Source organism: Cebus imitator, unplaced genomic scaffold, assembly GCF_001604975.1.
Source record: "Cebus imitator isolate Cc_AM_T3 unplaced genomic scaffold, Cebus_imitator-1.0 Scaffold161, whole genome shotgun sequence".
NCBI classification, from domain to species: domain Eukaryota; kingdom Metazoa; phylum Chordata; class Mammalia; order Primates; family Cebidae; genus Cebus; species Cebus imitator.
This window is the reverse complement of record NW_016107476.1, coordinates 506717-533107: the sequence shown is the minus strand read 5'-3', so window position 1 is coordinate 533107 and position 26391 is coordinate 506717. Positions and strand designations below refer to the sequence as shown.

The 26391-nt window shown below is 48.0% G+C and overlaps 2 protein-coding genes across 5 annotated transcripts in view; both read right to left on the bottom strand.

The window, feature by feature from the left end:
• Positions 1-411: 411 nt before the first annotated feature.
• Positions 412-8316, bottom strand: CUNH10orf82 (chromosome unknown C10orf82 homolog). The gene is made up of 6 exons (XM_037743972.1): positions 8094-8316; positions 6347-6410; positions 3701-3919; positions 1401-1587; positions 791-888; positions 412-668 (listed from the first exon to the last, which is right to left on the bottom strand). The coding sequence occupies exons 1-6, from the start codon at positions 8190-8192 to the stop codon at positions 523-525; spliced, it is 813 nt and encodes a 270-aa protein (XP_037599900.1). The 5' UTR covers positions 8193-8316; the 3' UTR covers positions 412-522.
• A 969-nt stretch (positions 8317-9285) lies between these two features.
• The window catches only part of HSPA12A (heat shock protein family A (Hsp70) member 12A), a 181691-nt gene continuing 164585 nt past the window's right edge, over positions 9286-26391 (bottom strand). For all 4 annotated transcript variants that reach the window (XM_037743969.1, XM_017543784.2, XM_017543785.2 and 1 more), the window contains 6 exons: positions 23594-23765; positions 20066-20152; positions 19159-19263; positions 17525-17783; positions 14450-14553; positions 9286-13464 (listed from right to left, as the gene is read on the bottom strand). In XM_037743969.1, coding sequence (XP_037599897.1) covers positions 12827-13464; positions 14450-14553; positions 17525-17783; positions 19159-19263; positions 20066-20152; positions 23594-23765 — 1365 coding nt within the window. In that variant the 3' untranslated portion in view covers positions 9286-12826. The remainder of the gene's footprint in view (positions 13465-14449; positions 14554-17524; positions 17784-19158; positions 19264-20065; positions 20153-23593; positions 23766-26391) is intronic.

The window sequence follows — 26391 nt, the reverse complement described above, 5'->3', positions numbered from 1 at the left end:
TCTGTTGTCAGAAGCCACTCAGTTTGTGGAACTTGGTTGAGGCAGCCCCATCACACTGATATAGCTGGTATCTGCCAGCTGGACCCCCCTGGGGACTGGGATTTTGGAAAACCAGGGCTGGTGTGGGTGTGGTGTCTGCGCCGCTGTCAGGAACATGCCACACCAGGACCCAGGGACTGTTTGGTTAGGGGGTTGGGCTATGTCTTCAGTGAAGATCCTGGCCTGGCTGCACAGTGTTACCTTGGGGGTTAGGAACCCTAGCTCATGGTCAACATAACCTGGAGAAAACCCGCACAAGAACCTTTAGCCTGTGGAGAAGCACCCTCTTTATTCCCACATGTTGATACAAGGTCTTCATCATTAGTGAAATGCAACTGCCAACCACTCAGGATGCAGGTGGCAATTTAAAAATTCTTGTTATTACATTTCTTTATTGCTCATTGGACGTGATTCCAACATGAGAATGGCAGGTTTTAGGACCCCCCACTTAAAGTTCACCTCTTCTTGGGAGACTCTACGCTTCTACCATCCTGCATACTTTGCTGAAGACAGTGGCTCCAGATAAATCTTCCCACTGCATGGTACATTTGGTCTCTGAGCATAGCCATATGTCAAGGGAGTTCTGGGGTCCTCTCTCAGGGGCCTTCCAAGAGCAGGGCAGCTTTCACCTAGAAGAGAAACCATTCGTGTGAGCTGCAGGAAGCTGGCCCAGCTAAGCAGAAAGGCCACTGCAAACATTTCATCCCTTTCTAAAAAAGTGGTAGGAAGGAAACAGAGAGTCCTCCCTCACCTGGGATAGAAAAATCGGGATATTTTGGCAGCAGCTCTTCATGTTGCAAAACTTTTGGAGAAGGAGCAGAAGGTTTTCTGGTGCTAACTCCATATATTCTAAAACAAAAACAGAAGTCACAAAGTTATGAACCTTTTATTAAGAATATAAGAATAGAATACAAATATATAACTATAAAATATATGAACATGGTATGTTTATTTCCTTATAATTTATTCTAAAGGTAAAGATCATCATCCTCATTTTGCCGAAGAGAAAACTGAGGCCATGAGAGGCCTCCTATGCAGTGCCCTGGGGTCCCCTGCCTTCTCGCTCCCTCAGCACCCTTGGGCTTTAAGCCACTGCCAGGCTGGTTTTTACTCTCAACCCCTCCTTGCCAACCAGCAAAGACCACAGGTAGAGCTTCTGGGGAATGCTGAGCACAGGTCACGAGCAGAAGGCAGCTGCCTACTGAGGAAGTCTTGAAACTACAAATGAGGTACCTTCTCTAAGACAAATTACACACACATAGTCCTAGTGCTGGGATGGGGACATCTAGTAAACCACTGCCCTGGGTTTGCACTTCTCCCTTTGATCTTGTGTCTGGGGTGAGGACCCAAGACAGACTCACTCTTCAAATGGTTTCAGATGTGCTTTCTTGGCCCTCTCCATGATGTCCAGAAAGTCCTTGTAGCAGTTTTTGCCCATGACAGCGTATCTCGTTCCACAGCCTAATTCAGTGACCCTGGCTCTCGGCAGGTAGCCTGCCCAGCCAGGGATCGGGGGCTCCTGGAGAGGTTTCTTTACATATTTGCATTCTGTAAAAAGACACCATGTTTCTTGAAGGCTTTGGAAAGCCACACAGTGGACAGTGCTCTTGAGTTAGCTGACACCCCAATAGTTAACCTACAGTGAACCCCTAGGCCTACAGATGCACTGGCTGGTTGATTCTGCGGGCCAGCCACCACTGACTGGTTGATTCTCTGTGCCAGCCACCACTGATTGGTTGATTCTGTGTCATAGCCACCACTGATTGGTTGATTCCGCATGCCAGCCACCTTGATAGGGGGTTTCCAAATGGTTTATGATTTAACCATCTCACAAACCCTAAGAGGTTGGTACCATTATTACCTCCACCATCTGTAGGAGGAGACTGGGACCTTAAAGAGGTTGAGAGACTTGGCCAAGGTCACACAGCCGGGAGGTGGTAGAGTTCAGATTCAAACCTGGCTCTGTCTGATTGCCAAGTCCTCACTCAAACAGATCCTGCTTCTCTCTCGGGTTAGGTAGAAACCTACAGACATCCCTCCGTGACAGCTTACATAAGGGAGGGAACCAAGAGAGGCATCCAGATCAGATGTGGCACCAGGAAGTGGCCATCAGGTCATGGCTCTGACTCCAGCTGGCTGGGTGATCTTGAGCAAGCTTCTCTGCCACAACTGCCTCCCACTTCTGCAAGAGCCAAATTAAGCCACTGAGTCCCAGAACTTCAGAGCTGGAAGGTACCCTAGAGAACATCTAGTCTGTCCTTCCCTGCTGTGGATAAAGAAATCAAAACCCAGAGAGGGACAGCAAGCTGCCCTAGGTCACACAGCAAGTTGTTGCAGAGCTGGGCTAAATCCCAAACTCTTAGGCAGCTATTCTTCATAATACTTGGAAAATTTCAAAGCACAGCAAACATGTAAATTATCACATATTCTTGAAAGGTTCCCATATAATTATAGCAATAACAATAAAGGTATCAATCCATTACTTTTCCTGTCTTTAAATCTTTAAAATGATCTGATTGTGACTGTTATCATTATATAATCACATCATCTGTTGCTGTTGTTTACTATAAAACCCCTTCCCACCCAGCTAGTACTTGGAGGAGTTGGATTCAAATCCAGGTCTGACTTCAGGGTCCATTTGCTGACCCAAGCCAAGTGGCATTACAGCTAGTGCTCGACTTACGACCACGGTCGGGACCACGGACCGGTCGTAACACGATTTGGTCGTAAGTTGAGTAGGCTATATGTACAGTTGAAATGGTGCACGCAGAGATGGTAGTGCTGCCGGAAGCTGGTCCGCACTGTCGTACACCCAGCTGGGCAATGTTTTCGCTGCCAGACGCGGAGCAGTCGTGGCTAGCGATTGTGGTCGTAAAGTCGAATGGTCGTAAGTTGCATAGGTGGTAAGTCGATCAATACCTGTACCTCTCAAGGCCTTACTTCCCCTATCTCTAAGGTGGGAATGAATCTTGATCTCATGGAGGTGTTAAAGTGATTAGCAAAATATCAGTGCCTGGCACAGAGAAAGCAACTAAAATATGTTATCCATTGATCCAGAAGCTGAGACCTGAAAACTCATGACTCGCTTAGGGTCTCTTCGTTCTCAGACAAGCACCTTCCTCCCTAACCAGGGCTGTGCTCTCTCCCCTCGAAATGTAACTTTCTGGTCAACCACAGCAGTGGCTCATGCCTGTAATCCCAGAACTTTGGGAGGCCAAGGCAGGTTGACCACCTGAGGTCAGGAGTTCAAGACCAGCCTGGCCAACATGGTGAAACCCCATCTCTACTAAAAATACAAAAACTAGCCAGGCCTGGTGGCACACATCTGTAGTCCCAACTACTTGGGAGGCTGAGGCGGGAGAATTGCTTGAACCCATGCGGCAGAGGTTGTGGTGAGCTGAGATTGTACCACTGCACTCCCGCCTGGGTAACAGAGCAAGACTTTTTCAAGAAAGAAAGAAACAGAGACAGACAGATAGACAGACAGAGACAGAAAGAAATGTATCTCTCCCACTTTAAGAAATGGAGCCTTTGCATCTGGTGCTGACCCCTGGGATTTGGAACTGTGTGGGATTCTGGGCACTCTGGGACAGCTCAGCTGGCCTATGAGAATCTGCACGGGTGACCAGTGGTGAGGGAGATGGTTTCAGGGCACTGCTACCCAGGAGCAGGGGGTGGTACTGCCGATAGTACTGGTGCAGGGCCCGCAGGACAGTCTCCTCGGAGTTGACGGGATTCAGCTTCGGGGCAGTGGCCACTGCACAGCAGAATTCCCGCAGCTGGTCTTTATAGCGCTGTGTTTTCTCCTGGAAGGTTTTCACACAGTAGTTCATGTCATCCTCCCCGGACGTTCCTTGGCAGCTGAGGAACGGCACGAAGCCTGCAAGAGCCGAATGGAATCACAGCCTTCAGCAAGACTGGCCAGCAAGGAATGCAGAGCCTGCCTCAACTCCCCAGCACTTCAGCCCACCCCTTGGCTTTTCTTCCTCAGCCAACAACACTACGTTTTTCCAAAGGCCATTAATACAAGCAGCGCTGTTGTTTCCACTGGGGCCGGGCCCTCCCAAGGCCGCAAAAAATGACCTTGGAGCTGGAGAGGGAAGGCCCATTTCAACAAAGGCGATGACAGTAATACTCTTTGATAGCAAAGCCCCTGATGTCAGCCTGATGGAAAGTGGGGAAAGCATTTAATGGGCCCAAATGATAGTCAAAGGAGTAATTGAAATTATTCATCTTTTTAGAGAGAAAGCTTATTTTCCTTGACACTTCCCAAATGCAATTTGGGATCTTTCTTGCCGGACCATCAGGAAATTGCAGGCTTATTAAAAGCAGAGCCCTATTACACAAAAAGGTAAATTCATTATCTGCAGGACCCACCCCTAGAACAATTTTTCACCATTTCCCACCAAGTAACATATAATCATTACAATTAGTATGGGTAAAACACAACTATTTATTTAAACTGGCAGCTGAATCCTAAGTACTATAATATTGTCACAATAAAACCATTTTTTTTTTTGAAGAACAAATGAGGAAAACTGATTAAGAACTTGGTTTTAAACTACAAAATAAATAAATAAATATATCTCCTTATGGAAGCTCAACATTTTTGCCATGGTCCCCAGGAAAACAAAACCTGGCTTCAGAGTTGACAGCAGAAATCCTCACCCCCTGAGCCCTGCAATAACCCCTTATAGAAGAATCTAATTACTAAACTAATCTTGACCGGGTTGGAAGTTTTCCATGCACCGCCCAGTCTCCCCAGACCTTGGACAATTAAAAGATATCCTAATATTATGAGGGAGACCACAGAACCCTACAGTGGCACTTTGATCTGCTGAGGTTTGATATTAGTACATATATGCACATGCATAAGCTACAGGCTACCTTGATTAAATCTTGCTGAAGACCAAGACATTCAAAATATGTTATGTATGCTGGCTCCTTAAATCCTCACAACAATCTTATGGTATCCCATGTAGTGGGTTGAACTGTATCCTCCAAATAGATATATCCATATTCTAACCCCTGGTACCTGTGAATGTGCTCTTATCTATATATAGGGACTTCTCAGATGTAATTAAGTTAAGGATCTACAAATGAGATCATCCTGGATTTAGGGTGGGTCCTAAATCTAATGACTGATGTCCTTATAGATGAAAGAAGCAGACCTGAGACTCAGAGACAAGGGGGAAGTGCCATGTGAGAATGAAGAGTGACTGGAGAGATGCTGCCACAAGCCAAGAACACCAGGACCACCAGAAGCTGGAAGAGGTAAAGGGGGGGATCCTTCCCTAGCACCTTCAGAAAGAGCATGGCCCTGAGGACTCCTCCATTTCAGACATCTAGCCTCAGAACTGTGAGATAATCCATTTCCATTGCTTTAAACCATGTAGTTTGTGGTCATTTGTGGCAGTGGTCCTAGAAAACTAATACATCAATTTTATGGAATGTTGTACTTACCATAGAAAGGCAAGTTATTTACAGTCTCATTGATAGTAGCCAAACAGAGATTGGAACCTCAGCTTGTCAGAACCCAAAGCCTATTCTCAACCAGCCAGTAGGACCAGGGTGAGTCTGGGCAACCTTGGAATATCTCCCAAGCACCACTCCACACTTACCACTATAGCCTGGTATGATTGGCAGGTTTCTCATGAAGGTCTTGGAAGGCTCCATGTATGGGAGAGCTGGGGGTCTATGGGGACCACTGGGTTTGTCGCCCACAGGGATGTGACTTAGTAAGTTCTCAGTAGCCCAGAAACCTGAAGAGGACTAGCTTCTAGGTATGGCAACCAATTTTTCCTGGATTGCCAAGGATTGAGGGGTTTCTCAGATGCAAGATTTTCAGTGTTAAGGAAAGCCTCAGGCAGTTCCAGAACAAAGACAGTCTCAGACCAGGGCAGTTGGCCAGCCTTCCTTTAGAGGATGCAGAAAGGAATGGGAATACAAGAACAACATTTGTGGGGGACTTGAGAAAACCAACTTGGGGAGGACAGGGCCTCAACTTATTCGTGTGTCTATCCTCACCACATTGTGTCTATCCTGGTCCAAATTCATTCAACAGCCATTAAGTGCTTCCTCTGCACATCAGGCCATGTTCTGGGAAATGTGGTCTAAGTTCTGACTCTCAGAGCCCAGCCATCAGCCATCTTCAACAATGGAATGCTCTCAATGCATGTCTCAAAAGCTAGAGCGCCTATACTGGTCCAGTTGGCTGCACGGACACGGATAGTGGGTCAAGGCAGGGACAGAGACCAGGAATAGGGTTCCCCTGCCAGGCACAGCTGCAGGGCACATCCACACTTACCGCTATAGCCTGGTATGATTGGCAGGTTTCTCATGAAGGTCTTGGAAGGCTCCATGATTTCTCTCTGTTCATGGAGGAAAGGGGGAATGAAATGGCCTCATCAAAAGTCACTGCCTTAAGGAATTACTGTTGAGTGTGCACAAGCCCTTGGGAGTGGGAGAATGACCTTGCCAGGGGTTGGACCTGAGAGGCAGCCCTACCATCTTACCCAAAGCCAGCAGACATAGCTGACTTCAGTCACAAATCAATGACCTATCACCAAGGGTCCATCACCTTTTATGTTAACTTGGATAACAGTGTACAGATCACACCCACCAGCATCTCCTCTCCCTGGAAGCAGCCTCCCCTCCATCCAACCTCCAGCCATCCAACAATTGTGAACTGTACTCATACTATGGCCCTGTGAGTCTCATGAGCCTCAGTGGAAGAAAGAGATGAGGCCTGCACATCCCCGGACCCCCTTCTTGATGCAAGTGAAATCAGGTTGCAGTGGTGATGTTTTGCCAGCCCCATCACCCCTGGAACATCTGGCAATGTCCAGAGGGATGTTTGGCTGGCAGAAGTGCAGAATGGAAGCTACTGAACATCCTGCAATGCACAGGAGCCTCTCCCAACCCCTACCCCCAACCCCACCATCCAATACACATAACAAGGGAGAAGAAGTTCTGGCTTGAAGGGATCAGGAAGTCCCAAAAGGCAGACATGGAGTCCAAGGGAGGTAAGCAGAGGCCACCCTTTACTTCAGGGTGCTCCGCTGAAGCATCACTTTATGTGGATGCTGTTTCTGGAATAAGATAACTTCCCTCTTTGGGCATCACTGGTCATTCCCCCAAGTGGACTGAGGCCTTGCCAAGTCCTGCCCTGCTGATCCAGTTCATCTCTTTAAAGTAATGCCCTTGAGGCTGGAAGAAGGGGATTCAAGGTGGAGGAGAAAGCCACAGTCATGGCTTAGTCAGCAATGATGGGGATCGCTAAGGCAGTTCAGCCCCTGCCAGGCTGACAGCAGTGAGGACTGTGCCACGTCTAGGCCAGTCTAACCCCTGGCATCACGTTCCTGGCTCCTGGGAGGAAGCACTGGGCCTGGAGTCAGACAGACCTGGCTGTGAGACCATGTCCCACCCATACTGACCACCTGCTTGCTCTTCTGAAAGCTTTACATACCCCATGATATAAATGCTATATTATACCCATTCCCCGATTTAAAAAGGCAACAGACATGGAACCCTGGCGATGCCCATGCTGCTGAAGCAGAACCCCATTCTCCTTTCATCCCCACAGCTTCCCTAAGAATGAGTTCCTATTGGAATTATCATTTTACAAATGAGAAAAATAAGGCACAGAGAGCTTAGATAACTTGTTTCAGGGTTCCAGAGTGAAAGGGGGTGTGAGCAGATGACCTCTAAACTCTCAAGGGCAGGATAGTTGCCCAAAAGCATCAGCTGGTATAATCCCACCCTGAGGCCTGCCTGGAGGAGGTGGGCAGGGAGGAGGGTGGGGAGAGAGGTGGAGTCCTGAGACAGGGGGCTAGGAGGGGGTAGAAAGTACCAGCAGGACCCCTCCTAGCCGCCCCTTCCAATCCCAACCCGGGGATCACCTGGGCAGGCCTGGATCTACCCGGTGCCCACCTGTCCTCTGCCCGGTGTCCCAGGCTCCCTGCCTTCCACCAGGCCTTTGTGCGCTCACGCTGTGGAGCACAGAGGCCCCACTCCCGCCAGCCTGCCCCTCCCCCACTCTTCCCGGACCCCACCTGGAAGGCAGGTGAACTGAGTGAATTTGGGGCGCTTCCCTCAGCGCCCCGCACAGCCCGGGCCTCCTGGTGTGCAGTCGGGCATCTGCGAGCGAACATCTGGCCTCGGGGCTGTCCTCTGCGCCTTGGCTGCCCCAGCCAGGGCAGGGATCTGCGGAGGGCTCTAGGTCAAAATGGACGTTTTTGCTGGTGTAGACACTGCGGCGTCTGGGCCTGGAGGTCTGGGTGGGGAAACGGTTGCGCGGGAACAGGCGGGAGGGTGCAGTGCTTCGAAGCTGTGATGGGGACCAGCAGCAGCGGGCGGGAGGAGGCGAGGCCTGGGGACCCTGGCGCCTCCCTCGCGGGAGCTTCCTGGGCCAGGCAGCCCCTCCCTCACGTCCCCTGTTAGCAGAGGCGGATTTGCAGGTGGCCAGGATAGGTGAAGGCAGAGAGGAGAGTCTGTGCACCTGGGGAAGGTGAGTCATCCTTCTTTCTAATCATCCTTATGGGGCACCCAGCCTTCCTCTCATTGGATTGAAACCCACGAAGATGTCCGCCCTATGAAACAGATTTGGGGGGAACGGGGATTGGGGTGTCGGCCGCGCGCTGGCTACTCCGTTTACAGAAAAAGACGCTGAAGCTGCGAATTCCAGCTTGTTTACTGCACCTCCCTGCCTTCCCTACCTCTACTTTTCTGAGAATTGAACAGCAAATGGGGGCTGCTGGAGCCAACCACCATTTATACGTCACTTTTACCCCACATTTAGAACTTACCTCGGGCCATCTGGAAGCTTTCAGAGCCAACTCTGGAGGGTGACCCAGGTGTAGGCTCTGGACACAGCCAGTGTCACGAGACATGAGACGGCTGGGATGCCCAGGGGCAAGAGCCTGGCCAGGCCTTCTGCATGTTTTAATGACTTTCATTTGGAGTGCAGTGGCGTTGGAGGTGGTCACCCTGCTTATCTGCCCTCCCTCTGGCTAGATCACTTTCTTCTAGAGAAAAGCGGCTCTGTGCACACTGATGGGGGCCTTGGTTCCCAGCAAACAAAGGGCCTCCTAGTCTTGTTAGACTCACTTATTAAAACTCACAGCACCTGGAAAAAACTGAAACGTTCTCTCCACCACCTGAGATGGGTAGAGAGGGAGGTCAGTACTGATGTGTCCATCACGCAGTTTACAAACCCAGAATGGGGGGAAAAATCTGGGCCACATGAGATTCAGAGTTTTGCTTTATTAGACATCTGTGAAGACAAGAGAGTTTGTAGACACAATCCTGTCTGTGGTGAACTGCTGCAAAGTTCTGTGAAGTTTGAATTTATCTTGTAGTGAAAGAGACCTCAATAGCTGATATTTTAGAATACTGGTCCATATTTCAAGCAGATGAGAGGTGTGACATTATGGCCAACAACTTTTATACTAGTCATCCACTTAAGCCGTTTCCCAGCATACATATGCAGCTTAATCACAGATATTACATCTCTACAATGTGAAATTCGATCTTTGACTAATAATGCATTTTGACTCCTGTTTATATTGGTGCATGCGCTTCTTTGCCACCCTGGCAATTAACCAGACCTGGACTCTAAAAGCTAAACTTGATCTAAATAACATTCTAAGGGTAAGGCAGCCTCTATAATCTGGACTAAGCCATCATTTTGCAAAAACAGTTGTATGGTTCCTCCTCTCTCCCCTCCTGCCTGTAACTTGTCTGTTATTCAGCATTCATTAATGCTTACTGTGTACAGAAAGGGTGGTTACAAAGGAAAGCCTTGATGATTCTGCTTCCAAGAAATGTGAATATCAGATAATGTGTCTTGGACAATTGAGCAATGGGTCAAGACAACAGGCCTTGTAGATACTTTCTAAGATTTGAAAATGTGTTCAAGTGTACTTATCCAGTGCTCTTATTCTAGAATATTCCAGTGGGGGTAGGGAAGGAGGGATGGATTTGGGGGTTTCGATTAAGGACTCTGACTACTGGGGCTGCAGTCCTGTGGCCAGAAGATAAACTTATCACCCTCTCTATCACTTATCTACCAACACTGCAGATTTCTATCAGCTCATTTAAGAGAAACAGTACACAGGGAGATAGCATTACTGCAAGGCAGGAAAGGCTTTACATTAGCCCAAAAAAGAGGGGTTACACTTAACACTTAACCCAGCAGAAAAGTCGGGCTTATGAACCACTTGATTCCGTTCTTTGACCCTAGCATCCTGAAAACATCACACACAGTGGACCACACTTTGCCCTCGGAGTGACTGCTCTGTCCCAGAAGGAGGGGTCAACGACCCCTCAGGATGCACAGGGTTTTCTTAGGTTGTTCTGCACAGTCACATTGCTTACAGAACCAGAATGTTCAGCTCTCAAAGTCTGCACAGGAGAATGGACAGAATCTGCTCCTTTCAATGGAATCTGTAACTCTTTGGGAAGGGTGTGCATGGAGAAGGGTCTGATGAGGCTCCTGATCCAGGTGGTCCATGTGTGTTCAGTGTATTCTGACCCTAGGCACCTCTGTCTATTGCTCAGTCTTTCGTACAAAGTCCATAGCTTGGCATCTGCACAAACTGATGCTTAGTAAGCACAATTAAGAATGAAACTGTGGAAAATTAAGGACAGTAACAAAAGTTTCATCAACAAAAATCAAGGAGCATTTTCCTCTTTTTTAAACAAGAAAAGCGCATCATAAAAACAAAGATTCTGTACAAGATTCTAATATTATATGTACATAAAATTATATTACTCATAACTACACTGAAAAGTCTTATTTGCAGAATATGGCTGGCAACAAAGAAAGACCCATACCATTTAGCGTTTAAAGCAGGGCAGGTAGCAAGAGAACACTACAAACACACCTGTGTGCCTGGTTACATAATTCTGCTACTAAGTTATGTGAGTAGCGCTCTCTAGTTCTGTGATTTTTTCGTGTTTCACATTCTAGTAGGGAATTCTGCAGCAGGCAATGTGAAAAAGAAGACATGGTCAAATGAAATGTGAAATGCTATTTAAAATCTGCATATTGGCTATGATAATGGGTTTGTGAATCCAAGTTGCATTGGAAGTTCACTCATTCTCCATTCATTATGCATGCCTCCAGTGATTTAATGAATTCCAGCAGGTGGAAAAGACAGCTTTGAACAGATCAGATGGGCTGTGAGTCAGATTCTTAATTCTTCTGCCTCATTTGGCTCCTGAATGTTGCAGAAAACTGGTTTTGTACAGTGGGGAAGGAGAGAGTGAAAACCCTCCAGTTGGTTCCTCAGTCAACTCCATTCTTAGTGTCCCTTTCTTGCAATTCTTTCCTCCCCTGGCCTTCCTGTGAGGTTTAAAAGTGCCATCTCCAAGCCAGGCAGAGCCCTAATCCCGTTCACCAAGAAGGCAAGGTATGGGGTCATCTTCACATGCAAGCCCTCTTCCTAAAAGAACCCAACGAAGACAGCTGCACACTATGGGCTATGGTCTGTGTGTGAGCTTCAACAAAATCTCAAGTTAGTATTTCTCAAATTTCAGTTGAATCACAATGCGGTTCATACTACAAATGCAGATTCTGGTGCCCCTCTCCAAGAGTCAGCCTCAGTTAAAAAAGGCTGGGATCCAGGAACCTGTTTTTGAACACGCACCCAGGCAATTCTGATGCAGGCGAGCCACAGACCTGCTGTGAAAAAAACTGACTTAATCTGTCAAGTATAGATCTACAAATTATTTTTAAAGAGACTCAAAAAACTGAAGATATTAATGAAACATTGCATAGCACAGATTCTCTTCCCAAATTTCGCCAGTGTATCCCTTTCAAAATGTGGGACTAAATGGCCAAAACTCTTAGGGAGATGAAGGTGAGTGGGAAGGAGGAGGGGGTTAATTTAAAATCTGTCTGCTCTTCAAGGCGAGAAGCTCTTCTGGATTTCTGGGCTTGGTGATGCAAATAAGACCAATGGCAACCTCATTTTCTTACCCAGAATTCCTACTGAGGTTCACTAGAATTATGAACTCAGAAATCAGGTCTTGGCATACTGGGAATTTATATCCCAGAACATAATTTGGGATATGTCAGTAACTCTTTACTATCTATTTCCATCATGGCAAGTTTTCACCTGCTAAGAATGTGAGGTATCAGCTCTCCTACTCACAAAAGCCCTAGTGCATTACTCAAGGCTACGGTTATTCTTCCCTGAGCCTCCTTAAATTATATGAGAACCTAACACAGTGCCCAGTGTAGGCAGCCTTCTACCACCAGCTAAAAACATTCCCAATTTCCACTGACTCACCACTTTTAATCACATGATGATGAAAATAAATTAACTGCAGATAGGTGCCATTTTATACTGACCACCGTCCAAAAAATTTCAAAAGAGAAGACTCAGATGAAATTTCCTGACTCAAAGATCTCATTTTAAATCTAGAAAGACAGCAATAGGGCATGCTAATTCTACTTAACAGAGATCTGTTGCAACCACTGCTGCAGAAATGGACAGATTCCCTTCTCCACGGCTGTTTCACCACTTCTGTACCTATGAAAACTAGCTGCTCTTCCAGGATCCTTTAATTTTCTATGCCTAAATCTTAATCTTAATTTCTGTTTTTCCAATTCCAGTGTGCCCTCAAAACTCACTATTTCTAGCCCTGATTATTCTCATTTTCCCTGCTGAAATTCACATGGGCAATGGTGAGGGTCAAGGTTAGGGAAAAAACAGTCAAGGTTGAGGTCAGCAGATGCAGATAAGTTGAGTCCCGGGGGGCAGGCAGCGGAGTGGGAGAGTTAGTAATTTAAGAAGTCGATCCCAACTTTGACACTCTTCGAAGTGGCTATATCAATGGCTGTGGCTTTGATCTCGGTGTCCCCGAACTGCATGAGGGTCTGGATCTCCCTCCGGGCAGGCACCGCAGTGCCACTGGTCCCCGTGAGATCCAGGCGGAGCGTGCCGCACTTCTTCACCCCAGGATCAGTGATGAAGCTGACGTCGTCATGCTCAGAGCTGTAGATGTTGATGACAATGACCAGCTGGGAGGGCTTGGCCGGGGTGTAGCTACGCTTGACCAGCTCACCAAGAGCCACAGACTGGTCAGCAGAGATGAACTTGTCGAAGACATCGGTACACCACCGAGTGCCATCCTTCACCAGCAGCTTCTCGGGTGGGTGCTTGCCCTCCACGTAGCGGTTCAGCACACCCACCCCGTAGGTGAGTGGCGACCTGCGCACCTTGATGACCGCAGGGTCCAGGCCAAAGAGGACGGCGCCCTTGAGGATGGTGAGGCCCACGTCCTGGGGGATGATGATCCGGCACTTGTCCCCGAAGGCAGCCTGCACCGCCTGCTGCAGGAGGGGCGCCTCGGCAAAGCCGCCCACCAGAAAGAGGAACTTGACGGTGGACACCTCGGGCTTCTGAAACAGGTCCCCTGGAAGAGAGGAGGCAGGGAGAGAATGTCCTGTCACCAGAAGCCAGAGCGGAAGGGGGAACTGGGCTGCCTGCATCTGTGGGAAACAGACAAAGCCACTTGGGCCAATGGGAGGGTTCGTCTGAGTTCCTTTGAACAGAATCTTTGCAGAAAAGTCTTTTAAAGAGAGGGAGTTTGCACACCAATATGTTCAGGGATAAAAGCCAGAGCTGCCGCTAAGTAGAACGCATTTTAACAGATACATGGTGATAATTTTAAATAGAATTTGGTTTGCATAAATGAATACTCCTAAAGCTTTCCAAACCTGTGGTTCTGTTGGGTAAGTCAAGGCAGGCTGTTAAAAATAGAATTCTCTGCTTTTCATAAAAATCCCATCCCACTCCTAGAGAGTCTGATTTGGTAGGTGAGGGACGGGATACTGAAAGAGGTCCCGGGTGAGTCTGCTATGTGTCCCTAGGCACTGCCACCAACGTAGCAGGATAATGACATGGCCAGATTCCGTTTGCCATCATGCAGCAGAACTTTCTTTCGTTCACACAACAGTTCCTTCTCCCCTAGCAGGGTAAGGATGTCTAATATGTCCCAGTAAAGCAAAGAATATGCATTTCCTAGAGCCCATCACTCTCAGGTAACATTGCCTTAGAGCTTCCAGCTCTCTAATCTTTTTTGTGGTTTTAAAGTTTTGTTTGCTTTTTAAATTCTTCCTCTTTGTTATTACCAGCTCTCTGACTTTTGAGGCTAAATGGAAAGACTGGGTGAGACAAGTTCTCAGCAGCTTTGCAGTATGAGGGAGGGATCCAGAGCTTGTGCCCAGCAACCTCTCCCATACATGCCCAAGCCCGGCCCAGCCCTGCGGGGCCCTTGCCTATGGCTCCTGGATCCAGGCCAACCTGACTCCCATATACACTAGCTGGTGATGCTGGAAAAGCCCATCCCCTTTCTCAGCTGTGCCTTGCCAAGTGGCTGAGCCCTGGCTGATACTTACGGAGATGCTCAATGATGCTGTCAATGGTCGGCTTAAAAAGGGCATTCATGGCATCCGGACTCATCCTCAGCATCCCCTGCGAAGACCACTTCACAAAATCCACACTGCAGGAGCATAGCATGGAGAAGAGCAGGCAGTGAGGGTCTACACGATACCCAGGCTTATCTGCATAAACACGTGCCCTGGCAGAACATCTGTCACATCTCAGTGGGCAGAAAGGGAGTTGAAAGTCAAAAGCACCTTTGGAAACCCCTAAACTGCCAGGACCTGGACCCTTAGAATCTCAAAAGCTAAGACGTAATCTCTTCTGTGTATCTTAAGTTTGGCTGTGACCGACCCTCCCCTGGGATAGTGGAGGCCAAAGTCTAGTGCAAAAGACAAGGAGCTAAAGGGCTCACTGTGGTCCTTTTACAGGATCACAATTTCAACCCAACAATATTTGGATTCAAGTGTGTTAAAAGCGTCCTGGTGAGTTTATTGTATTGCTACTTATGGCTACAAATGTGTGTGCTCAGGTGCAGGTCCTCAGTCCTCCAGGCACATGTCAGGTGACAGAGTAAGCCCCCTCACGGTCTCTGTCCAGAAACAACAGTGTGGAGCAGAGAAAGCCCTGGCCAGGAACCTGGGACTGTGGGGCTCTGGCCTGGCCATCACCACTGTGGAGCTCTGAGACTTTGGGCACATTGGATTCCATTTTCTCCAAAGCCGGTCTCCACGTCTGGAAGTCAAGGATAACTGCATTTGCCCTACCTCCTTCACAGGGGTTGTTGTAAAGATGAAGTTAAATACCATGTCTGTGAAAACACTCTGGAAACTTTCTGGCACTAAGCAAACGCTAGGGACTGTGTATTCCCCAAACCTATAAGGTGTGCCCTGCCTGCTCTAAGAGGCCAGGCAAATGGCGCCTCTGTCCCCGATGCAAAAGCATACACCTGCAGCTTCCCAGCAACACGTTCTAGATGCTGGAAAGGAAATCCTTTCCATGGCATAGCCCAAAGGACAATGCAGTGTGGTATGGAATGACCCCATGGCTAGCCACAGCCCGTTTGCTTAGTGGAAGGGTTGACAGATCCCAGAACAGTGCAGGTAGGTCTTGGGATTCCACACAGAGGACAGATGCCCTCTGTGCGTGGCCAACAGGGCAGAGAACATCAGCCCAGTAAAAGGAGTCCAGACTGGCCATGCTCCAAGAGCAAGGAGACCTGGCATGAAATCTGCTTTGATTTCCACTAAAAGGAACCAGGGCTTCTTGGGGAAATAGCTGATTCCAGGCCTGGAGTAGGGAATATACAAGATGAGCCAAGGATGTCTTGATGTGCAGGAAGGCAAAGACACTGTCACTACCACAAATGTCATGGCAAAGGGACTCCGAGCCAACATAAGGAGGCTCCTACTGGCAGAGATGGGACATTTTGGGTATCAATAAGGATGGAACTGCCATGGTTTAAAATACATCAAATATGCTTAAATCCTTAAAGTCATAATGATACTCCCCTTCATATCCTCACAAAAGGAAAAACTCATTAGTTACTTCGGCAGATGCTAGGAAATTGATTTTTTTTTTTAACTCGTAAATGGGGGCTGAAAACCAACCCATTTATCCTGTCTTTCTTAAGTGAGCTGTACTTCAGAGCACCCAAACCACTGAGGGGCCAAGTTTCTCTCTCTGGGACTATTCTAGCTAAATAAATGAGGCAGGACGGATGGACCAAGATGGTGGCCACGTGGCCACCCCTAGTGCATTAGCGGACCAGGCCATAATCATCAACGGCTGCTAACATCACAAAAGGAGAGATGGACAGACATTTTGTGGGATACGATAGGAAGGACCACCACCCATAAGGCTGATGTGCCAAAGATTCAAACCTCTAAGTCAACCTGTCAACTTGCAAAAAAAAAAAAAAAAAAAAAAAAAAAAAAAAAAAAAAAAAAAAAGAAAGAAAAAAAGCCAGGGATAGAACATGCTGAACATGCTGTGTAACATGGTGGACATGAGATAAGCAAAGCCCAGATTATAGGAAACTCCAATCTAAGGACAAACTACTAGTTTTGCCATCTAATAAATTGTGAAGGAAAAAAAACAGGAGGGGAAACTGTACGTTAGTGGGACTGGAGAGGCACATCAAACAGCTGCTCTGTAGTGATTGGATGTTGATACAAAGTGAAAAAAATTGGACAAATGGGAAAATGTTAATGAGACATTTGATGATATTGAGGAATTATTACTTTTTAAGTGTTACCGTGGTATTGTGGTTGTGATTTAAAACTTGTCTCCTTTAGAGGTACATACTGACATAGATGAGATGATAATCACTCTAAGATTTGCTTTATAACAATTGGATTTTGCCTAGCCAGGAACTGACAGTTGTTGAAGCTGGACAATGGGGTATTTTACAGGGTAAATGTTCCCTTACAAAAGGGTTATTTAAAAAAAGGTAATATGAAATGTGATAGGAAATCTATCTGTAGTCATCATTTCACTATGGATACTATATGTGTGTGTGTGTGTGTGTGTGTGTGTGTATTAAATGTTTAAGATTATTAGAAATCTATTATTTTTATCTATTTTTTAAATTCAGTTTTAAACCATCTTCTAAATATACTCATTTTGCAACAAGCTGAGACACAAAATCAGTCAAGGGACTCAGAGTAGCAAGAAACCTACACTCCCATTGGGTTAATTCCACAAGTATTTATTGAGCACCTACTGCATACCAGGTTCTCTTCAAGACACTGGGGAAACAGCAGGGGCCAAAACTAAACTTCAAGTGCTTTCATAGTTTGTCTGTTTTTAGCAAACACATAGATAATACTTTCCAGGTCCCAGGCATTGTTCTAAGCACCTAACATATATGACTTCATTGCATTCTCACAATGACCCTTGGAATTAGGTGGAATTATTTTCCCCATTTGCCACATGGAAAAAACTGAGGGAAGAGAAGCAGAGTCCCTTGCCCAAGGTCATACAGCCAGTGTGTAGGACTGGAACCCCAAGTCCACACTTCCTTCCTGTCTCCCATCAGCCCATTCCACCCCCTAGAACATCCAGAGCCCGAGGTAATGAGCCCAACTCACTTGCTTTTCCGCAGGGCGTGCTCCACACTGTGCCCTCGGAACTTCTTGTAGTAGTCAATGAAGGAGAAGGGCAGCGTGATGTTCAGCGGGTTAGTTCGGTCTGGGGCAGCTGCCCTTTTGCGAGACTCGAACGCGATCATTAAGTCAACCCAGGCTGCAGGGCGTTTGATTTTGAATTGTTCAATGAAATCCTCTCCAAATATTTTACACAGAAGTTTTTCAAATTCATAATCTACTCCTAAGGATCCATAGGGTCCGCCTGAGTAGAGAACAAGAAGGGAGGCCATGGTGTTAAAACCATTAGAAACCCAGTCCAGACTCTGAGAAACAGGCCTACCTGTTCATCTCTGACCCACTTAGCAATAGGACTGCAGCTCTAAGTGTTTACTTACACTTCAGAACCCTGTGCTACTTCTCATTCCATGTGGAGAAGCTTTTCCCTACAGAAATCTCGTCAACAATCTTTTATTATTTTTATTTATTTATTTATTTTTGAAATGGAGTTTTTGCTCTTGTTGCCCAAGCTAGGGTGCAGTGGCACAATCTCAGCTAACTGCAACCTCCACCTCCTGGGTTGAAGCAGTTCTCCTGCTTCGGCCTCCCAAGGAGCTGGGATTACAGGCACATACCACCACTGGCTAAGTTTTGTATTTTTAGTAGAGATGGGGTTTTGCCATAGTGGCCAGGCTGGTCTCAAACTCTTGACCTCAGGTGATCCACCTGCCTCCACCTCCCAAAGTGCTGGGATTACAGGCATGAGCATGGGCTCAGCCAACAATCTATTTGAAATCAATTACATTTTAATAAAATCAATACTTTTATCTAACTAGGTCCATCAAGGTATTCCAACACAAGACATCCAAGGGCGGGGACTGGAAAATCAGCAGGCCTGGTCTAGTCCCTGTGTGATCTTCTAATAACCCATTATCCTCTCCACTCCGACCTCCCAAAAGAAAAACAGCATGTTCTTTGGTTTGGCAATCTTCTTTTGAGAGTCTCACTCTGTCACTCAAGCTGGAGTGCAGTGGTGTGATCCCTGCTCACTGAAACCTCTGCCTCCTGGGTTCAAGCAATTCTTTTGCCTCAGCCACCAGAGTAGCTGGGGTTTCAGGTGTGCACCACCACGCCCAGCTAATTTTTGTATTTTTTAATAGAGATGGGGTTTCATCATGTTGGCCATGCTGGTCTCCAACTCCTGACCTCAAGTGATCTACCCGCTTGGCCTCCCAAAGTGCTGAGATTATAGGCATGAGCCACCGCACCTGGCCTATGGTTTTGCAATCTTGATCCAAGACAAGGTGAGGCCTCTCTAGAAAGTTCACCTTAGCACTGTCATGGGCAACATCAAGTTACAATCTCATCCTTTCAGAATTTTCAGAAACCAACTCCCTTGGCCAGATCTGAAACAGGCTCACTTTAGGCCAAAACCCAAGTTGTGATGGTTTGTGTTTTAAAGAACGTTTAAATGCATTTTGCTTTCCAATTTCAAGCAGACATTAGTATCCTCCACCGCCTACGATCCCACATGTTAGTGGCATTTAAGAGAATAAAAGAGAGAGAGATCCGAAACAAGTGAAAACAGAACTGCCTGGAAACTGCTCAGGTATGAGAAAATTCACCCTGCAGGGGCTCACCTGTGGCTTTATACAGTTCCTTAAGGTGTCCCTCCGGTAACCGGATCTGATGGACTGTCAGGTCTACGGTGCCACCGCCACTGTCCACAACCAAATACTTGTCACCTGGCACAAAAACAGCCATCTTTTACACAGACTGTTCGCCAACCCCATTTGAAGCAAGCTAGTGGGTGGAAACTAGGCAGACCCAGCTAAGTGCCCTCAGGGCTTCTCATTAGCACAATGATTTTGCTAATTAGCAGCTCCAGGAATTAACCATGGCCAAAGGGAATGCAATTGGCCTGCGGGGNGGGGGGGGGGGGGGGGGGACGGTTAGGGATGGATGATAGAGAACCCAGGTGAGTGAATTTTTTTTTCAATTTTTATTTTTGAGACAGAGTTTCACTCTTATTACCCACACTGGAGTTCAATGGCACAATCTTGGCTCACCGCAACCTCCGCCTCCCAGGTTCAAGCAATTCTCCCACTTCAGCCTCCCGAGTAGCTGGGATTACAGGTATGCGCCACCATGCCCAGCTAATTTTGTATTTTTAATAGAGACGGGGTTTCTCCATGTTGATCAGGCTGTTCTTGAACTCCTGACCTCAGGTGATCCACCTGCCTCGGCCTCCCAAAGTGCTGGGATGACAGGCACGTACTTAGTGGGCAGCTTCCTGCCACATGAATAGTGCCTAAAATCATCTGCGTTTCACGTTAGACTTACTCTGGAACTGATCAGTTCCAATCTCTACTTGGTTTTACAACATGCAAAATTACAGCTCCCAAAAGAGCTCTACCTGCGTGAGGGGTCTTTAAAACCCACTGAGTTTGAACATGTTCCAAAAGGGCAAAAGGAACAAATGGGAATGCCTTTTTGCGAGCAGCACAGGAAAATCCAGCAAGAGCAAAGGACATTGAAGGACGCTACCTTCCTCCAGCTCGGACCAGATTTCTCCTATGACATTCTCCACCAAAAAGGTCCGACTCTGCCGATTACGCCGTATGTGCTCCTTAGCTAGTGGCCGACAGAAAGAAAATGATGACGGGTTAAGAAAGCATGAAGAAGCAGAGAGTCAATAGCATAAGGAGATTTAGGGATGGAACATTAGTGACACTTGACCAAAATGAGTAAATACGATGTCGGGAATCGCAGAGCCAGCTCTTCCCAGAGAAAGCAATTTCCACCAGCCTTCCTCTAATCCTCGGTTAAGCCTGTGCCCAGCTGAAAAGCCCACCCTAATGAGATTCCCCTCCCCTGGTGACATTTTTGGAGAAAGGGTTAATGAAATCGCTTAGTTTCCTGGCTTTGCTCTCCCAGGGAGGAAGCTATCTGGCAAAACAGCCTGCAGTGCGCTCAGTTAAACAATCCACATCAAGGAACTTTGTCTGATACAAGGAATGTGGAGTATGTTTTCCTACCCTGGACCCTAGATAATTGGACTGGAGGTGGGGGGGGGGGGCGCCATTTCCTGACCCAGCTGAAGCCAATATGCACTTCCGCCACAAGATGGCGCATCTGGGCCTGGCAAACCCCTGTGCTGCCTCTTCCACGAACACAGGGACAACCTTGGCTCCCTTGAGGTGCTGAGTGGCGGGGACGCCTGTGTGGCTGTGACAGACAAGGCACAAATCATTGTCCTTATGTTCAGAGGAGAAACCAGATCAGGAGAGGTTAAGGGGCTTGCAGTTCCCAAGACTCTTTTCTTGCAATCTGAAATTAACCCTCAGACCTCAGGCCCTCGTGCCTTTGAGATTTAACAATTTATAGGCAAGTTGGAAAGAGCAGAATAATGGAATGTTTCAAGATGAGAAGGGTGCTGTGAGAGGGCACCTGGGGGTCGGCAGGGCACCGCCAAGGTGGCAGTTTGGGCAAATCGACCCTCTGGGCCTCAGTTTCCTCGTTCACAAAATGAGGATATTAATAGTTGGCTTAAATTCCTCGTTGGCAAAACAAGGACTGAGTCTCTAACACATCCTCAGCCAGCACACAGTAGGTGATAATGAAGACAACACACCTAGTGTGAGACCCAGTACTCAGCAAATGGTAACTGAGCAATTGAGGGCAGACCCTGACGTTACAGGGGAAAGCTCCGCTGTCCATGCCTCTCTGTCCCATTCCACAGCCTCGCCCCCCTCCCCATTTTTTCTGTTGTTTAGTCCCTAAGCTAGTGCTGCTGATTTTGAATCGTCCTAGAAACCCCTCTGTGGCTTATCCAATAAAGCACCCTTGACCCTCTAGCCTCTTTCAGCAAAGAATGCAGTGTTTACAAAACAACTTCTCTGGGGATTAGAATGGCAAACACCAAGCCAGCTCCAAGTTCTTTTAAACCAGGGCCTGGTTTGGAGTGGAGAGGGAGGCCTCCCTTGAGTTAAGAGTTCCTGTGGGCCTGGGAGGGCTCCCCAAATTCAGAGCCTCTCTCCTGCTCCCAACACTGGCTCCAGATTGCAGACCTTGTAATGGGCATTTGGTTTTCTAAAGCCATCTAGACGGCTAAAAAATCGCATTCATAAAATACAGCCAAGCGAGGCTAATATGACATGTACTGGGCTCTCAAAAATTAGCCCAGTTTTCAGGCAAATTAAGCCTCAGATTGTGAAAAATGCAGCCTTTATCAATCCCATTCAGTCCTTTATGAGTAAAATCATGCTGACGGCAAACCCTGCACTGCTGGGGCCGAGCACCAGGTCCATTTCTCTGCATGACACCCACTGGGCTTCAGTCATGGAGGAGCATCCAGGCATCTCAGGTACTGCTGGTCGAGTGCTCTGCCAGGCTCGCCCCAGACAGCGCTCGTCTGGCACCAGCCAACAATTTGAGGACTTCAAAAACCAAGAAGACCCTCGGAGCACAGAGACAGCAAATTCCACAAGCCACAGGACGGTAACACAGAGCAGTGTGGGGGCAGAGGTGATAAATTAAGGGAAAGGAACCCCAAAGCTCTCAGGGAAGGCAGTCTTTCAAAAACAGATGTTCCCCTCTAGACTTAAAAAAGTTAAAAAGAGCATTCTAGAATTAGCTAATGAATTTGTGTTTATGAACAACATGAAGAATCAGCATGTAAGATATAAACCTAGTCATTCCTCTTTTTTCCAGTGAAAACAATGAAGATGGAAATTTAAACCTCTGAGTACTTACTACAATGTTAACGCATTTGATTTACTTAGCGATAAGGCTAGCCTTGGTGTGCCTTGAGGAGGCTGAGCATTGGTAGAAAGGGGCAAATCAAGCCCTCAGATCTTAAAGGGAAGCTGTTTCCATTCATTCCAGGTAAATCAGATCTAAGGTGTGAGCACACGGCTCCTGGTGTCCTGGAGCAGCAGCTTGGTGACAAGGGAGTCTTTTGCCACTGTTTTGTGGCTGAGGTTCCCAGATTCCTGAATCTTGGGATTGAAATACAAAGAGGTGGCCTCTGCAGCAGAGTTGCTTCTGTCAACAGGAAGAGGGGAGGCCAGGAGGAGGAGGCTTGAGACGGTCTGGGCAGGAAGGCACATGGGCTCAGGGTGAGCCTGGCCTGGTGCCTTGGGAAATGCAGGGATGGGCCTTGGGTGTGGGATCCAAAGAAAAGCTGGGAACAAGCTTATGGCAGGGACAACTCAGCAACAGTCCTCACTGGTGTCTTCTTCCCTCTCCTCCTTCTGGGCCTTGGGGCCTTCCAGTGGGGGGTGGAAGTGAGCATGGGTGACATGCCCTCAAAGCCCTCGTCTGGTAACAGAGCTCAGAGCTGAAATGCCTGGTGCCACCCCCACAGTGCTCCCGCTTAACGCCCATGCTCACATTGGTGCCTTGACTCTGACGGGACATGTCTGCAAACCCTGTAGCCCTGGACAGACCCACAGACCCCTGTATACCAGGGAACCACGTTCTGTGACCCAGGCTATGACCCACTTGCATGCAGGTAATTATTAAAGAGAAAAAGCTTTTTTAAATCCCAATCCTGAGTCTCCCTAAGCTGGTACTCCTTCTCACAGCTAAGCGAGCATCACCCAGATCAGGAAAAGTCAGCTGGTTTCATCTGTATTTTAAACTCTCAGAGAAGACACATAATGAGCTCATCACACATGAAGCAGGCCCAATGAGTGAGTCAGCAATAAATCAACAGTCTTAATGGAGAATTAATAATAGACAATGGAATTAGATTAAGAATCTGTTAATACATAAGAAAGATTAAGAGCCTAGTAAAATGCAAGGCCAAGAACTGCTCTCAGGCTACCCTCAGGTTCTTAGAGAGAAGCTCCCCACCCCCAGGCACTTGGTGGGTGATGAACCAGGGTAACCATGCCCATGGGAGGAGCCAGGTAGTGGGGCTGAGCGAGAGGTGCTTCAAGCCCACCTCCTCCTAGAGTATCCTGATTCTTCATTATGGCACTAAGTGCCTTTAAAATCATCAGAGGGAGAGAGACATCCAGGGCTTGGGAGGGAAAGAGAGCAGGAGGGGGAGAGAGAGAGCAGAGGTACCCTGTGTAAACCCAGCTCCTACTGTGTCACTGCCGCTGTACCCATTGACGGCTGCCTTGCTGCTCAGCTCAATCATCTGGTGTAGCCGCAGCTTTCGGCAGTAGATGGAGGCTGCCTCAGGCTCCAAGGCAATGATGAGCTGTTCCGAGTTCTCGGGAGAGGCCAGGCCTGCCTGGAAGACAGAAACAGAGGCTGGGACCCAGGGCACCCCGGGCAGGCCTGCTCACAGGACACTCATGCCTGGGCTGACCTCCCTAAGGAAGGCGCACTCGCGCCCTGCTTCTGTGGGACATTCTCTACACAGTCCTCCGCAGAGCTTAATGTCGGGGTACTTCGGTACTGGGCCCCCATCCAGATACCCTAACACCCCAGGGTGGTCAAAGAAAATGTACAGGCACCTGGGGGAAACGCCCGGTGCTTTGGCCATGGGGCCTCTTGCACTTGGGGCTTGCTTGGCTCAGAACTGAGAAGCACAATGGGGAGGGGCAGGGGGAACACAGATGGTAGGACGCACATGGGGTTCCATGCTCCAGGGGCGGTGGCACAGCCTTGCAGAGGCCCTGAAACTTTCTAAACCATCGCAGGGTGGAAGGCAGGTGATCTGTTCTCAGTTGTCATATACCACGGGGTCTGACCAAATCGGAGCAAAGCCCAATCTTTGGTGGCCTTGGAAACAGGCCATGGCTGGGCCTCAGCTATGCAAGCATTTGACTTTGTTATCTGGGTAATCGACCTTTATCTCCAGAGCAGTAGGAGGGTTCCTGAGATTTATCTACTGGGGGCGACAGATGAGCAGTGGCTCCAGGAGAAAGCCCCTCCTGGAATCCCATATAGTCCCCCAACTTCTAGAGTGCGGTTGAGAGTCAGTGAGCAGGTATCTTATTCAGAGCCTCCACCCTTTAATAGTTTTACTATATACATATATCACAAATAGTAATAAATATTCCTTTAATAATCTGATCCCCAAGTTCTCATCTGTGGCCTCCATCTGCAAACATTTGGGGCCTCGGCCTGTAGTACGCAGAAAGGCTTCTGTTCTGTGACGTCTGACTCGTCCCAGTCACCACTCCTGTGGGCCTTGAGAAGGGGCAGCCCAGGAGGCCCTGGGATGACCCTTCTGAGGATGCTTAGAGAAACAGCCTGGCTTGGCCTCTAACCAGGTCCCTGCCACCTCTCATGGCCCGAGCTGCAGCAGGAGGCCCCACTTCCTTCTGGAAACCATCCAGGCACGTGGGTGTCCTCAGTTGCCAGCACAATAGACCATGGAGGCACACTTTGTCCCCGCCACTGCTGAGCTGCTGACTTTTTGACATTTCTTAGGAACCTTGGGATGCCGCCTTCGTGCCACGCCTACTGGGAGGAAGTTTTATACCAGACCCCTGGAGTTTTGTGCATTCTTCTTGCAGACCAAGTTCAGAAGGTCTCCTAATGCCACATATGCATAAATATCCTCTCACCAAGGGGAGCCGGCCTCATCATGGGCAGAGGGGTTTGGGAGGTTCAATTACTGGGCAAGGAGGGAAGGGGATTTAAGAATGCAAAGCAGCCATGCATGGTGGCTCACACCTGTAATCCCAGCACTTTGGGAGGCCACGGCGGGTGGATCACCTGTGGTCAGGAGTTTGAGACCAGCCTGGCTAACATGGTGAAACCCTCTCTCTACTAAAGTACAAAAAAATTAGCTTGGCATGGTGGTGGGCACCTGTAATCCCAGCTACTTGGGAGGCTGAGGCAGGAGAATCCCTTGAACCCAAGAGGCAGAGGTTGCAGTAAGCCAAGATCACGCCACTGCACTCCAGCCTGGGTGACACAGTAAGACTCTATCTCAAAAAAAAAAAAAAAAAAAAAGAATGCAAAGGACCTTCAGAGCCATTCATCAACTCTTTCAGTTTATGTAGAAAGAGAGGGAGAGTGGCCCACTGTCCCAGTTTGCCCAGGATATAAAGATTTCCTAGGATGTGAGACTTTCAGCGCTAAAACTGATACTACCAGCAGGCAGATGACTAAGCACCTTCACTCTGTAAAAACCAAATGGCTCAAACATGGCAGAACCACATCTGGAAGATGGACTTTATAAAACCAGATGAGAACCACCACGCTCATGTCCTACACTGTCCTTGGTGAACTGCACTGTTCTTCCCATCACCTAGTACCCTCAGCTATGGCCAACCACCCAGGCAGTGTCAATGCCCATCAGCTTAGCCCATGGGTCAGAGGCTGGGTCTGCCCTTGGGTGACATCGGTCAATAGGCCCTGACTCAGGCGCATGACAGGATTTCCTGCTGCCCCCTATTCAAGCAAGTAAGTCCCCCCTCCCAGCTTCACTCTCACAGGGTCGCATTAGATATCCTTAGCACAAACATGGCTGGAGGTTAGAGTGAAAGGATGTGGCTCTCAAACGTGCAGTGCCTCTGGCAAAGGTGACGCCTCTGAGCCTGGTTCCTGGAGGAAGAAATCCCAAATAAGACCAAGAGGGGCCCCTTCCGAAGGACAGCTCCTGTGCTGATTCTTCCATCTTTGAAGGTGTATAGAGTCAAGGACCTCACAGGAGAATAGAAGTTCCAAGGGGAAAGCTTCCATAAAACGGGATGAGGAAGAAGGGACAACTCACTGCAAAGAAACTGCCGGGCCTGTATGTGTACAATTCTCCTCCAAAGTTCAAACCTGCAAATCAACCGGGGTCGGGGGGAGCGGGGTAAACCCATGAGTGGAGCCCAGGGAATTGGTGTGAAGGAAGAAAGGCAAAGATTGTGACCCAGACGCTACATTACGGTTACCATGTCCCACTGGGATGTCAG

Coding starts and splice junctions, on each gene's coding strand:
- CUNH10orf82 (XM_037743972.1), bottom strand. CDS start 8,192: ATGTTCGCTCGCAGATGCCCGACTGCACACCAGGAGGCCCGGGCTGTG. Junction 1,588..3,700: donor GTACCACCCCCTGCTCCTGG/GTAGCAGTGCCC, acceptor GTCTTTTTACAG/AATGCAAATATGTAAAGAAA. Junction 889..1,400: donor CATCTGAAACCATTTGAAGA/GTGAGTCTGTCT, acceptor TTTTTGTTTTAG/AATATATGGAGTTAGCACCA.